The sequence below is a fragment of the Trichogramma pretiosum genome, unplaced genomic scaffold (genome assembly GCF_000599845.2).
Source record: "Trichogramma pretiosum strain Unisexual culture from Peru unplaced genomic scaffold, Tpre_2.0 scaffold27, whole genome shotgun sequence".
Taxonomy (NCBI): domain Eukaryota; kingdom Metazoa; phylum Arthropoda; class Insecta; order Hymenoptera; family Trichogrammatidae; genus Trichogramma; species Trichogramma pretiosum.
Genome location: NW_019641694.1, coordinates 1,880,268 through 1,895,864, shown reverse-complemented (window position 1 = coordinate 1,895,864; position 15,597 = coordinate 1,880,268). Strand labels below are relative to the sequence as shown.

General features: G+C 43.1%; 1 protein-coding gene across 1 annotated transcript; it reads right to left on the bottom strand.

Moving 5' to 3' along the window:
• Positions 1-12,602: 12,602 nt before the first annotated feature.
• Positions 12,603-15,110, bottom strand: LOC106660328 (methyl farnesoate epoxidase-like). The gene is made up of 8 exons (XM_023461994.1): positions 15,020-15,110; positions 14,466-14,757; positions 14,178-14,372; positions 13,695-13,881; positions 13,484-13,598; positions 13,236-13,413; positions 12,915-13,174; positions 12,603-12,784 (listed from the first exon to the last, which is right to left on the bottom strand). The coding sequence occupies exons 1-8, from the start codon at positions 15,108-15,110 to the stop codon at positions 12,603-12,605; spliced, it is 1,500 nt and encodes a 499-aa protein (XP_023317762.1).
• Positions 15,111-15,597: the final 487 nt, after the last annotated feature.

The window sequence follows — 15,597 nt, the reverse complement described above, 5'->3', positions numbered from 1 at the left end:
TATACCGATTTTCGCTCTCTCCTTGGGCTTTACGACACGTTACGCTACCTTACGGCAAAAAGCTTTCGACCCTTTTCCACTCTGAGCTTCTACTTTGTCGCGCGCCACGTGCATAATAATATACATATATATTTTTATTACATATATGTATAAGATATTAGAAGTGTGCAGACTGCAGCGACGTAAAGGTCGATCGCTCTGACGAAATGCGCTGCGTGCTGATTTTTTTCAAGAGCTGAGAGCCCAAGAGTTCCTGGCTTCTTTTTACCATTGTTCATTTCGGTTCGATTTCCTGCGCTTATTAATGTGCTTCTAGAATTCTTTCCTTTTCTGGTAAGGTTGCTGGTCGTAACTATATATCGTCTGGTCCTCGTCAGTCGCCCACTGAAAGGTAAGACTCTCTCTGTCTCTGTCTCTTGTATCCAGATGCGTTTTCAATCTTTTTTTTTCAAAAACGAAAAATTATGATTAAATTTAGGTTTTTTGCTGCCGATTTTCGGTCACTTGATTCTTTATAATCAGCCAGATATAGCCAGCTATGCAGTGTTAAGCACTAAGATAAAACAGTTGAAGCAGATTCATCATCAAAGATCTCGCAACAAAACTCTCGAGATAACTTAACTTAACTTAACTCTCGAGAGAGCGTAGCTCTGCATTCCACTTGTTTTTCTCCCTCTCTCTCCCTCTCATGGACTGCCGAGTTATGCTACCAATGACTGGATCATACTAACTGTGCGCGCAGATGTATGCGCACAGCAGTAGTATAACCATCTCGAACCAGCTTTATTTCGAATTGTTCGTAGTAATTCAGTGTATAGTTTACTCGAGAAGCAAAAGTGGTCGTAAGAGAATGTTTCTGACTTCGGCTTCTTATTTTCTCTCGCTCTTTCATCAGTAAATGCATTATTACTCACTGAGTATATTGCTACCATTGTGTCCTGATCGCACCTTTCTGACTTGCTTGACTCTAAACATCGATTCTCATAATAATTTCATGATATTTGTCCGCCAATAGTGCTTTTCCTTCTTTCTCGCGCTCTCTCTCTCCCTGTCTTTATCTCTGCAACCCTACTCTGCTTCGACTCGGTTTATTTACGTAAATCAATAGATTGTTTTACTTTTCTATCAGTTCAATCGTATCGAGTCTACACTGTTGAGATGTATTTCATCCATTGAACGACTAGTGCGTTTGAGTTTTAACTGAGCGGCAACTTCCAAAACTACCCAAGTAGACGTTTTTAGGTCCTATTTTATCAAACCCCAATGCAGAGAACATATACATTAACTATTTCTCTCGCTCTTTTCGCTGTGTACGCAGAAGTGAAATACGAGTTTGAAAATTTTCTGGTTCGCCGCAAGAGAGAGAGAGAGAGAGAGAGAGAGTCGGGATGTAGCGGCTCTCACTCTCTCTTTCTTGCTCGTTCATTTGGCTTCTAGCTTTTGAGGTATAGAGTACATAATAAATTCATACGAACCTACGCGCGCATATCGAGAACAAAAAAAGTCAGACGAGTGCTTTGTCGTATGTATGGGCTTGGGGAATCGATATCTCCTGCGTACCATTATGTTCTCTTTTTTCCTGTAGGTCTTTTATAAGTTTATGAAAAGAAAATTCACATGGTAACTAATGATGCGGTGTAATTGTAAACCAGCTGCACATCAAAATTTTTCGATGAAGCTGGAAAGTGCATAAAAGTTGCGAGATCTGGTGGCGCAGCAGCAGATGCTCTTCCAGCGCACGTATAGCTGGGACAGTTGCGAATTTGCGAGACGCGCTGCAAGAGGGAGAATCGTTATCTTTGGCCACAAACGGCCTTGTTTCCGTACGTGCGGTACGCGTGTGCAGGTGTGGGTGCGCTCCGTCCTAACTGTAACACAGGGCCGTTATATACATCGTAGAGATCGTGCACAGAGAAAAGCACGCTGGCTCGACAATTAATTCACGTCCCGGCTGGTCGCTCCTTACTCCCTCTCCGAGAGCCGCAGCGGCAGCCGTTTGCTCGGGCAGTTTCCGAATCGCCTAACCGAGCAACAGAGCAGCGAGAAGCTGTGGCGGCGGCCCAGGCAGCATCCAGAGAGAAAGGAAGCTCGTCGCTAGCGCGATAATTAGATTTCCATTAGTGCTGCCGCCCCTGGCACTGCGAGAGCTGCATGGGCTCATGAATAGAAATAACGTTTTTACGACTCTACTGCGCTCTGCTCGGTCCGAGCGACAAAGTGCAAGAAAGAAAAAGCTCCACGTTCGTCCTATAACTCGACTATACGAGCTTGAGTCGTTATATTATAATCACGTGCGACGATCAGCTGCGCTCCTACATGGCTTTATTTATCGGACCTTTTGACATTTTTCTTTGCAAGTAGATCGAGCTTGACGCGAGCTTTTAGGCGAGGCGCTAGGGCGCCAAAGCATCCCTATTCTTTTTGACCGCGTATGTACTTTTTTTCGAGAAGAGCGAGACGGAGAGGTGTACACGTCTCGAGTTTGTAAAGTTCAGCCAGTCATTGATGCTGCGCAAAGGCTTGGCATGCTAACTGCTGAAGTGAAGCATCGCTATGCGTAAAAGGATGACTCTATGCCGAGTGTACGCGTAATAAACTGAATTGGAGGCTAGACGAGAAATAGAGCTTTGGCCAAGGTGATCGTTTCCACGAGGGAGCATACAGTTTTCGCGAAGTCTGATGGATGAACGCGGAGCGGGAAGGCAAAGTAGGAATACTACAACGGAACGAGGATAAGGAGGAAGAAGAGGTTTAAACAGAAGCCTCGATCAGTGAGATTAATGAAATTTCGATGGCGCTCCAGTCTTTAGAAAATCGGATTCACGGATATCGACGGCATCGCTCGATTCGATCGGCCCTCGTGCGTGCGCGCGTCTGGCTGTATCGACTGAAAGATAGTGGGTGTTTGAGAGAGAGAGCTAGAGCTAGAAAGAGCAGGTAATACATATATCGCGTACAAAGAGACGTGCATAGTCGTAGTTGTCGGGACGCGACAAAGGCGCAGCGATCCGCTATCTCGTTGGCATTATCACCTCTCGAAAGGGGCACGGCTCGGCTAGGCGACTCCGCTTCCCCGACACAACTACTATACGTACTATGCGCCAGAGTCACGAGAGTACGATAAATCGATCTAACTTTAGATAAGGAGAGCTCGGAGATGCTGCTATGCTACCCCCTGCCACTCCTGCCATCCCTGCCAGCTTCGTTGCTACCGACGCTGCGCTAGCTACCGCTGGATCTGCGCTATTGTGTAATAAATAGATTGGACAGAGATTCATGTGCCAGCGCAGAGACCATTGATATAGCCCAGCTTCGAGTGCACTACTAACTCTGCATTCCAACATCGCGTAACTTACCTTCGTACATGTAGTGCTGATTTTTTTTCCAGCCCTCCTTACAGCAGCATATATTCACGGTATTTAAATTTTCCGAGAGTTCACAGCGCCAGAAGAGCGTAGGACAATGATGTCGTTTTCGTATTTTTCATTTTCATACGCCGACTAGAGCGCATTTCTCAGATAATTATGAATTTCAAGCGGCTCTTCTCTGCGTGCATGCACGAGAGCGCGCGCGCGCGAGAGAGAGAGAGAGAGAGAGAGAGAGAGACACTGAGAAAGAGGAAGAGAAAAGTGCAAAGAATTTATTGCATTTTGCAGTTTACCTCTTCGCGCACACGAGCGCGTGCGGACGCAGTATATAGCAGCAGCAGCAGCAGTAACACTAATGTTCCAAGAATTTATGCGAGCTTTGCATTTTCTATTTGAATAACTCACTTTTCCAGCTGTTTTGTCGGTTATTTTTGCCACTGCCTTGCTCGCTCGCCCTGCGTTCATATATACCGCAAAACTTAATGAAACTCGGCGGCTTGATAGTCTTGCTAGCTGCAGTGCCTCGTTTCGTCTCTTTTAAGATCCTTGTGTATGTACAGGCGCAAGGTTTGCGGACGACGCGCGCAACGAGCACGCTTGAGCCGTGCCTTGTTTTTTTTACTCAGCCTCGCTTTTTCCCTTAACGCATAAGAATGATTGATTGAAAAAAGGGTCATGAATATCGCGTGCGCAGGCTTGAATTTTTCAAACTCAACAAAAAGTGGAAACGAAACCGGCGAAAGGTAAAGGTGGAGGCGGCAACTCACTGTTGAGCCGTGCCGATTGTTAAAACACTTGTTCTGCAAATAATAGAGACTGTCGACGGTGTCGATTCTTAACGAGCTCCATTTTCGTGATGTATCACAATAGCTCGTCGCGCAATTGGAACCTTACTCGTCGGAAGCTTATACGCAGCTGACTGTGTGCACCTACCTATCTCTCTAATAAACCATATACATTGTATATAAATATGGGCGTGTGCAGCTTATGTTGGACGAGAACTGAATAGCTACCCCCATAGAAAGAATATCCGCGAACTTCAACAGAGAAATGCGCTTGAAAGGGGCTCGCTCGCACCCATCTCCGTTTCAAAATGATCGTATTCATATTTTTTACTCGTCGATCGAGCCATAGCGTAGCTTATTTGATGTTCACCTCGAATTTATAGATTTATAGATGAGCACACGCAGACTGTTAGGATTTGCTCGCACGCAGCTGGACAACGAATAAACGTAACGCACAACTCTTGTTTGTACATGTCTCTCTCAGCCTTCGTCGCATAGCACGTGCGTGCATGTAGTAGATGCACGCAAGTAACAACACTACAGAGTATAAACAAAATTCGATAAGCCTTTGAGCTTAACTGTACGAAGCTAGATCGACGCTCATGCATGATACAGATACTTCCCATGATTTATGCTACTGTTCTTTTCGTTATTACACCACACCGGTACCGACTCCAATGATGAATTTTTGAAAAGTCCTTTTCGGCTGAGCTTTCATCTGCAATAACTTACTGCGTCCCTGTGTTGATTAACCACGGAGTCCTCCATTTTTTTTTGCTTTTTAACTAATTCTATTTCAAATCAGTTTAATTTTTAAATTGGGTTTAAAAAGCTGCAATTAACCATAATACTCGTTAAAAATATGACTCTCTAAGTTTCAAACTCAGAAAAAAGCCCAACACTGATTCAACCGTTGATTGCACTGAATTTTTTCGTAAATTTTATAATCGAGTTTTTCGAATGAAAATATCCGAAATTGGTTTTAACGAAGTATGTAAAATGGTCATCATGAAAACATTGAATTATATCGTAATTGACTTTTAGTGTTCTATGTATTACTCCAAGTTTTGAGTCAATTATTATTTCTTGTTCACTGGATTTTGCCAAAATTGGAGCAAACCATTGCATATTCTTTTGCTCGTCCAGTCCTTGTATTTCAGTGTATAAATTCTGCACGATGAAAAAAAACCAATTTTCACCAGCCCCGACGCTGCTTCATCGAATTCTTTGAAAATTCCGAGCGTACACGTAAGTTCGCCTTTGGGATTTTCGAATTCGCTCTTGCTAAACACCTTGCGTATTTTACTTTTTGCAGCTTGTCGTTGCCATATTCGAAAGAAAAAACTAACAGCCTAACCCTGATACTCTCATAAAGTCTACAATCGCTTCAAAGCGACCAAAGCGACCAGGCGCGTGTTTTAAGCCGCGTATTATTCAGTTGCTTCCTCTAACTCCTATGTACACATTCATATGCAAGCTTCGCACGCCAAGCGCAATGCTTTTGTTTCTCTCTAGGGATCGAGGTGTGCAAAAAACAAAGAAAAAACTAGGGCTAAAGAAAAGAGAAAAGAGTTTGCCTCTCCTACTAATCTGCAGTCAGGACTGAAGTATTTTTGATGGAAAATTAAGGAATCATGACTTTAATAAATGTCTGCAATATAGTTCTACAAAGTAGCATCTACAGTACTGTGGGGCTCGGCACTCGCTCCGCCCGTGTCCTAACTTCACTCCGTGGTCCTAAAAACGGCGACTTATGCAACGGAAAAGGGGGATATAAATGTGAACTTAAGACAGTACTATAAAATTGCGTACAATACTCATGCCATGGCGAACACTTTTCCGTCCAGCTATTAGCACCCTCACTGCGCTTGGGCCGGACAAAATTAGATTGGGTCTAGTGTGCGCCGTGCTAAAAAAGTGTCAATTATAAGGCAATTGTATTATAAATTACTAATACAATGAGAGTTTTTGTTGACCGTGCAACGCGTAAGACTACGAGCACGCACAGCACGAGTAACGCAAGCAAGCGCGAGAGAAAAAGATCTGTTTGCTCGATTTTTATGTTTTAGCTCCCCGTACCCAACGCGCCTAAAGAAGTTTCACTTCAAAAAGGAAACACTACAGTATAGATGACAAAAAGCTACTCGCACGGAGTAATGTTTTCTCAAAGTAAGTTTGTTGAAATAATAAAACAACAGCTGCTGGCGATGCTGGTCGTCATCACCACCACAGCTCGGTTTCATCGAGCATACAAAAATGTTAAGAGGCTCTCGAGGCTCGCGCTTAAATTACCACGATTAAATTTGAATTATAAATTACGCGTCGATTATTCAGTTGGGTTTCTCTTTAATCTTTGGGTACTTCAGGGCGATACATTGCTCGGTCATAAATCGCCGTTCGTCAGTCTCGCTGCGTAATTGAAAGTTTAAAAATTCCAGAACGGTGCTGAAGAGCACTAAGCGCTCGACACAAAAATCGCTCGTTAAAGCTTTTACGAAGATGCGACTTTCATTCGGAATATTCAAAGCTCAATGAAAAACGAACGAGCCTGTTATGAGGCTGCCGTGCGGCTGTTGTGTATAGCTCTACCTTCTGTATACATATAGATGTATAGTAGAACTGCGTCGGTATATAGAGTCGGGCGCGAGCAGAGCTTCATGAATATAAATACGCCTAGTACTGTTGGTGCTGCTGTTGTACTGCAATGAAGCACAAACACAAACAAGTGACAGAGGCTTGCCACCGTTGCCGTTCCCTCTCTCTCTTTATCTCTCTTCCTCCTTCCCGTTACCAAGCTCGCTCGCTATGTACATGCAAATATATATGGGTAAGGCTCAACATTTTTTTAATTATCCCGCATCGAGAGCTCTGATGCATTCAGATGCATTTTCTGTCATCTTTTTCTAATCCGAAGCCGTTTTAGACTTTGAAAATCTGAAAAAATTTAGTGTAACCTTCAATGATATAAAGAGCCTTGAATTTTTTTTAATTTTACAAAACTTTAGTGCTTATAAAAAAAAACACAAACCTTTTTTAGCCTTTAAGGGTGGGCTTCAAGTTTTAGAGATGAAAAATCAAATTGTTTCCCAGAAATTGATTTTTGAAGTAAGTTATGTGATTGGTAAAAAATTCCGAAATACATTCTAAACCTTCTTTAACTATTTTTAAAACTTATTTATTTTAGCCTTTTTGACGTGTTCTAAACTCGCTTTTTTCAAGTTGAAAAGTCACAAGCTCCTCGAGTGCTCTGACCCTTTTGGAGCACGTTTTACTTGAAAGTTTTGAAAATTTCCAGTACAAAATCTGTCTGACACGTCTACAATCGTTCGCGCATGAGTTAAGATTTTTTAAAAAGTATCAATAAGTATAAATTTAGAAAATACGCCAACTTTGGGCCTCAGAAAATAGGTAGTAGACGATAACAAAAGTTCTAATACAAATTAAAAGTATTTATGGCATTAAAGTAACCATGCTTTCATGTTAGAAGAAAAACATAAATTATTCACACGATTTCACCGACTGTAAGAATCAGCCAAATCATATCAATTGGTAAGTCAAAAAAATGCAATTGCTTCCTTTCAAATTAAACAAATGTGAATTTCCATAAATTTGAACAGCATAGATTCAGCATAGATGGATCTGAGAAGGTTCAAAATTGTTTTTTTTTTTCAAGTGTTATGCTGCTTTAGGGGTGGTTATGAAAAAACAATTGAATTAATGTTTTTGATATAAAGTTTTGTAGTTCAAAATGAAAATTTTCGACAAATTTCTTCTTTGGTAGATAAATAGACACAATTTGGTATCATTCCATAAAAGCACAGTAACATTGGGTAATTGAAAATCCAATTTTAAGTCTTTGCTAGATCTACAGGAAATGGACCTAAAGGACTCAAGAGTGGATTTCTTTTATTTCTCTATGTACGTATTATTTACAATGTGCATATTAAGTTTTAATTTCGATTTTGTGAATTTGACGGTTGACGCGGCTTTGCCCATATCTGAACTTACTACTACTTGTAACGAGGTTTGATGCGAGATCGTTAAATCGCTCCAGCTGCAGCGATGCAACGCGATACAAAGCAGCGATGCAGGCCAACGCTTGAGTGTTGCATTTCTCTGTTGCAGCTGAGCGTCAGGCGCACTCCGGCTCGTTTGCCAGCTCGAACGCTGTAAAGTTTTCTGCCTGCATTAACGAGCAGCAGTGACACACGCGTCTAACGTGCATATGCAAACGAACGGAAATCGAAAAAAAGAAACCGATCAAACAAGGGGAAAATGCCTACCACACACGATCGTACGTATCAAGACAAAAATGCAGCCTCAGAAAAGCGAGGCCGAAATCACAATCGTTCGGGTGCAGCTAGTAGAGGTACCTAACGTAGTTTGCTGCTGCTTATTGTGTGTGAACACGAAGAGAATCGCAGCTCGCTGAGCTACGGGCAGGCGCGCACTCGTGTCTTTTGCCTCGTTCACTCGCTGGACGATTTTATACTTTATTTCGCAGCTCAACGAAGCTCAACGTCTCGTTTGAATTTCAAATTTTGCAGCGAGCAAGGCTGGCATTAGCGGTGTTTTATTAGCTGCTATCATGCCGACTGCTGTGCGTGGCTGCGCGAGTCGAGTGAGATGCTTTTCAATATGGCTTCGGGGCTTGCGCGGCCGGTAATACGTGTAGCGAGTGAGACTTGCACGTTCGGTGTCTCGGGGCCAGTAATGATTTATGACATTCGAATGCATTAAACACACGCACGCAGCCGCACACGCTCGAGTCGTCGAGCGAAGAAAAAGCAGCAGCGCAAGCACGCTGCGAATTCGACAGAGCGCCCGCTTCAACGATTCAGCTTCGCCACGGCACGGGCGTTCCCATCTTTTTTTTTCATTTCTGCTCCGGCCGAAAGAATGAAAATACCGAGCGAGCTTCGCCACTCGAAGCAGTTCGAGAGAAGAACATTAGTTCAGCTGAAAGTTTCGAGAGAGCTGCGCAGGGTTACCGTTGGCTAGTCTCTTGGAGCAGTTGCGCGAGCTTAGTACGTACACACACACACACACACACGCACACATACACGTGACCTCGAGTACATGTAATACAGAGTAAATCTGTATAGGACCGTTTGCTCTTGTGTATAGCCAGAGTACTCGCGCGCGCATGGGTTGAGAGGGAGAGAGCAGCAGAGAGAATTGCACACTCGTAGCTAATCCGCTCGCAGGCGTAATCATCGAGCTTCCAAGCAATCATGGAATTACTCTTCAGAGCAGATATGATTTCCGAGCCTGGACAAGCTACGGCGCGCTATATATAATGATTCTTGCTCCATGCAACGCTTACGCACATCCCTAGCTGGTGCATCAACATCTCTAATGCACCGAGCCACATGTAACTAGCTAAACGATAGATATATGTGCTGCACTCGTAAGTAAAGGCGAGTAAAGGCGAGCTATATGTAATAGATGAATTCGTCTTATATGGACCATTTGGAAAGAAACGAGGTACTCTTTCTTTCCGTAGTCATCGCTCGAGCTGCAGTCGTGAACTCGTCTCTCGCTCCGAGCTCCGGGATTATCCTTTGGAGAGCGATCGAAAAGAATTTCTCGTCCCTATATCTATATACACAGGCGCTTTTCGTCGGACTATAGTGAGCTAACGCCAGCTAGCGAGCGGGGGATTGAGAAGAGGAGTAACTGCACGTCCTCGTCTATCCATCTCGCTCTCGCGAAATAGTCTGCGAGATTACCTCTCGAGTCTCGGCTCGCATTGGCTCGTCCGTTCTTAGCCAGTACTTGCAGCTCTCCTCGGCTCCCCTCGGCTCTGCTTAGCTGGCATCGGCAGCATTCAGACGAAGAATTATATTCGATTTCACACCTTCGTGCTGATGCCGCTGCTACTGCTGCTACTGCTGATCGTGCCGATCATCTATATAATGCGTATGGATCAACGCGCGTAATGGAAAAATGGCAAATGGTAAATGGATCCGTGTAGGTACAAGAAAATGAATCGAGTTCACTTGCGCACCAACGGCGCCGAGGCTGTGTGGAAAATAGATCGAGACAATGCGCGTGTTTCCATATTATACCTGATATAAATATAATACTATTATATTTCGTTGCGTTTTCGCGCGATCGTTGTAGCTGCAAACCGCCCAAAGGACGTTCGTTAATCAGTTCTCGATCTGCAAATACATTCCATGGACATGGGCAGCTATTATGAAACCTAGACCTACTGGCCGTTCGCGAGACAGTATCGTGTATTTGTGGCCAAACTTAGAACACGTGCACGTGTACGAGTTGAATGAGAGATTCTCTTTGTACGTACGAGTCTCGTTAGCTCTCGCTATACTTGTATCGAGCTGCTAATTCGATTGTTCGAATTATTTATCGACGCAAAAGCCACGATGCAGCTTTGCTACTCGCTCCAATGTATACGTGTTGCAGTGCACTGGAGAAGTAGCAGCTCTCGTGTGTGTGTGTGTATGTGTATGTACGTTACACGCGCGGCTAATCAAAATACCGCCACTGCTGCTGGTTACGCTACTGCTACGTGGTACATGCGACCGTGGATCTACTCAATATTACGCGCTCCGATGCCTCGCTGCACATATATTTATACATAGACCCTTTGAATGCCATGCGAACAATCGGATTTTCGTGCTATTGTGCTGAAGCTCCGACAACATTATCAAATTTCGCGCCTCTTTTTTATAATCCAGGCCCTAAAGCAACAACGAGCATCAATCTTTGTAAGATTCGACTGAGCATATATTCCGGCGATGCTCTTGCCTACTGTGCAACATGACGACTGACGCGGGATTAACCCATCTTACAAACATTTATCTTAATCTGTCACAATTCTCCAGCGAACAGCCCCGGGCCCACGGCTTGATCGAATAAACTTCCATTTTACAACGTGAACGCGTAACAGCACGAGAATTTCATCAGAATGACTACGTGTGCGTTCGTGCAAGAGAAAATCGACTCGAGAAACGCAACGCGAAAAACTCCCGGAAAATTTTTAGCCTTTTGTAGAGAGTCGCGGAGCTCTCTGCGTAGTCTGCGGCGCATCCGCTGCGCACGCAGTACCTGCGATGTTCTCTCGTAAGCCTCGCCTGATTTTCGCACTGATGATCTAAACATAGCAGCTGTTTCACACGTATATCAGAGCAATTGTCGCGCACTTGCGCCTTTGGAGCTTCGTCGCCATCCTCCGGCTGCTTCCGCCTAAGCGCCAGCCCTCCAAGAATGCCTGGGAATGAAATAGCACCGATAATTGCCGCCAGCATTTGCTCTTCGCCCTCTCCGCTTCTCTCCAGATTCAGCTCCGACTCTTCTACACTGTCTTCTCTTTTATATACCTATACAGCTATTCGCGATATACATGCACTACCCGAGAGGAAAACAATTAGCACTAATTATCGTGTGGCATCGTCAAGTAACATCTAATTATACAAGCATTTCTTTACTCACTGCTTTCGAGCGCTTTTAAATCCCTGTCGCTCTTCGCAGCTAACATTCTATGCCAAGCTCCGACCACTGCTTCAAAAACTACTATCGATCTTTGCCTGTATATCTTTCTCTTACTTATACTTGTATAAAAAAAAATAATGCTTTTGAGATTCAAAAATTTTATTGTTGAAAAATCACCTATTTTACTTATATTAATTAGCGAGATCTCATTTATCTATCAAATATTTCTTTTTACAAGTAAATTAAAAATTAGTCATGTGCATCGGGGTGTACAAAGTTATGAAATCGTTGCAGATAACTTCTAAGATTGCTATTCTTGATAACATTATTTTATACATGTTTTCGTAAGTGTAATCTCTTGATAATTTTTCCTATATACTAGAGAGAAAATTTTCAATAATATTATTGAAAAGCTTATTGAAAATTTGTCGTTTTTTGTAAAAATTTTTGAAATTATCGATGATTTTAAAAAAATCGATATAACTGGGTGAAGTAACGTAATAATTTTGCAGGTTTCACAAAAAAAGGACTTGAAATTATTCATAGGAAAAATCGAATTGCCAATTGTTGATCGGATTGATTAAACAGCAAAATACCCAGCAATAAATCATGAAAAATAAATTTTTTAATGAATTTACTTACTAAAAACTTGTTTTGTATCTTTAAATTGTAGATAAAAATACATGCATAAAAGTTATTACCAAAGGAAGATGTAAATTTTTTGGCCTTTTCGACTTACGATATCTTTTTGAACAAATAAAAAAAAACTTCAATACCTACTACATTTTTTTAACATGTCAATAAAAGTGTGAGCGTGTAGAATCGAAAATACTCGATGCAAAAATAACACGTCTAATATGCACGTTAGTTGCTATAAGTCAAAAGTTTGATTGACTTGAGTCAATATCGTTGACCTTACAGTCAAGATCCATTGAAAACAAATTAGAACCATTTCTCGATTATATCTCTGTGTTGGACTTGATAATCATTATCATCGGCGCAACTTTACGACAATGCTAATGTGTGGCGGTGCTATAGTGAAGCCATTCACTCCAAGCAGGCATGGAGCTCCCTCGTTCGGTGCTAGGCTAAATTGAAATTTCTGGAGTAATCTTGCCAAGAAAAGTAAAAGGCTAATCCGTGCTAAATTTTCGCCGAGACATTTTCTGCGACCTGGAAAAGCAGTGCATTAAAATCGAATCCAATGTTGTGTTTTCTGTAGGTAAATTCGGAAGAAGATCTAGGTTCGACACCATGACGAATTAGTACATTAAAATAATAAAATACTTGTTGCATTACGTACCAGCACCGAAAGACATGAGCCAGGGATCACTGACAAATTGGCCGCTGGGATCGATGAAGCGCTCGGGTCGAAATACATCGGCCTCGGACCAGTGATTTGGATCCATGTGTACGCTACGCAAGTCGCCAATGACTGACCAATTTTTCTTCACGTCATAGCTCAATATCGAGCTGTTGACAATGGCGCGGTGGGGAATGGTCGTGGGTGCAACGTTGGATAGGCGTGAGACTTCTGCGATTGTCGCGTTCAGATACGGCAGCCTGAAAATTACGTGTCTTAAAGTTTTCGAGTAGATGGCAACTGCTCAGAAAGACAACTTACGAATCTTTGTAAATTAACCGGGGAATTTCATCGCCTATCACTCGGTCTAGCTCTTCTTGAATTCTAGCCTGAACGTCTCGATACTTGGCCAAGTAGGCGATAGCAAATCCTATTGAGTTGGACGTTGTTTCGATTCCAGCGGAGAAGAGGTCCTGCACAATGGCTACTAGCTGTAATTCTGCGAGTATTTTTATAAAACTTGTTCTCTCGGTCGGACAAATAAGTCAGAATTCGATTGAAAAACGCACCACTGAAAGACGAATCTTCCTCGTGTTTCTTTGAATCCATTTCGTCAAAGTATCTGTCGATCAAATCTCTCGGGTTTCCCGGACTCCTGCTTTTTTTGTGCTCGGATACTTCTTCCTAGCCACATACATTATAAAATGCTCGATAAGAAGGCAAAAAAAAGCAGCGACTGAACAAAGCACAAAAAGTAAAAAACAGAGCTTTGGCGTATACCAGAAAATAATGGAGCATCGCCGTAACTCTCTTCTGATGCTCACTGAAGCCGGAGTACTTGGGCATAATAAAACGCAAAATGGGTATGTGTTGCCAAAGAAAACCAGCCGCACTGCCGCTTCGAAAACTTTCTTTGAGGATGCGCAAAATCTTCAGCATACCTTCCTCTTCTTTAGTCGGATCACACCTGCAATAAATTAGACTTTGATAGACGGTGGCTCATGCCCATTGAGCGGATCGATCATGGAGCGCGCGCGCACGAACGCAAGCGATACGCATACCGGTCTCTCGAATCTAATGCGTTTAATAGTCGCGTGCGATAGCGTAGAAAGTTTTTGCGCGGACGAGCGTTTGCCCAACAAAGTAGCCTTGAGCATTTTTAATACATTTTGCACGTAGTCGCGCTTATTCAAATTTCACTTTTGTAACACTTTTGTAATATAGCAGACTTGTCGCGCGGTGCGAAGCTACGAACTGGTTTACCTTCTACCGGCAATCAAATTCCACAGGCTGCTTACAACGGCGATCGCGGTTATCTCGCAAAAATCGTGCACGTCCATTGCTTTATCGAGCATTTGATTGCGCACAATGTCGCAGAGCATCTCGACGTCTTGCAGAACCAAATCCTCCATGGACTGTTTGCCGAAGCCAAAGTCTTTCAAGGCTTTCAGCAAGAACCTTTGACAAAAAGGCACCCGGGCAACATTTTATTTCGCTTATTTATGGTTGCTGTCAAATTTTGCAATCAATGCCAGAGAATTAATCAATTACCTTTTTTGGTCGATCCAGTCTTGACCGTCGTTCAAAACGATGCCCATTTTCTTGCCATTATTACGCAATTCGAATCTATTGGGCCTACCGTCGAACTCGCGCCTGTTTAAAAAGTCCAGCACAGCCTGGCGACCTGACACGACGATCAGAGGTTTCGTTATGCCGAGGCGAATGCGCAGCACTGGACCATAGACGTCGGCTAATTTGCGCCAAGCGTTGAAGTGAAAACGGGTTTTTTTAACAAGCCGGTTGATTGAGAGAAGATTGCCCAAAACCGGTAGTCCCCATGGTCCTAACGGAATGCAATTCGATCGTATCACTTTACTTGTACCGAATTCATGCTTATACCGAAACACGCTCATTCGAATTGAAAACGACAAGCAAATGCAGCCGATTGACATCGCCACAAGGATGCGATTATTCGCAACTCTATTATATTTGAGGTCGTTAGAAAGCGACATCAAGTATGCCGTACTAATGAGTTACATGAAAGCATCGTGAATATAATAAACTTTAACTTTCGAATACATGCTTAGTGATAATGACATCCATACCTGGTGGATAGTTTTTCAGTCGCCTCTGTCGGTGATCTATTGTTAACTTTATCATTAATAAAATTATACACCCGATGATAGCTGGCCACATTGTGTGCACCGCGTCTAGCCAGAGACGAATTGGTCCAAGTAGAAAGCAAATTTTCTAAAAAAATTCGTTGAGTCCAGTCGTCGATCGACGCACGTAATTGTCGTATTTCAAACAATCGCGGGGAATCGCTTGTGTCACTTTGATTATTCTCGATCAATGAGCGCGCGATACTTACGCCTTACTTTTGACGCCGCAGCAGAAAGCGGAGCACAGGTATACAGCAGTACGTGGCTCGCGACTCAATGAACATTCGTGCTTACCTAAGGTCAAGCGTTTGCTCTCTCAAACGTACTTTGCGCCTCGAGTGACGTGTACCTTCACTTTTTAAATTGCAGCGCCTGCAGACGGTGCAGCAGCTGTCGTCGCTCGTATCCCCTACCTCGCGCCGCTTCTCGAGCGTCGGGCCACGCGACTGCATTATACAGTGCGGCGTAGCAGAATAACCTCGTTTGCGCCTCCTCTCTGTCCAGTTACAGCAAGAAAAACA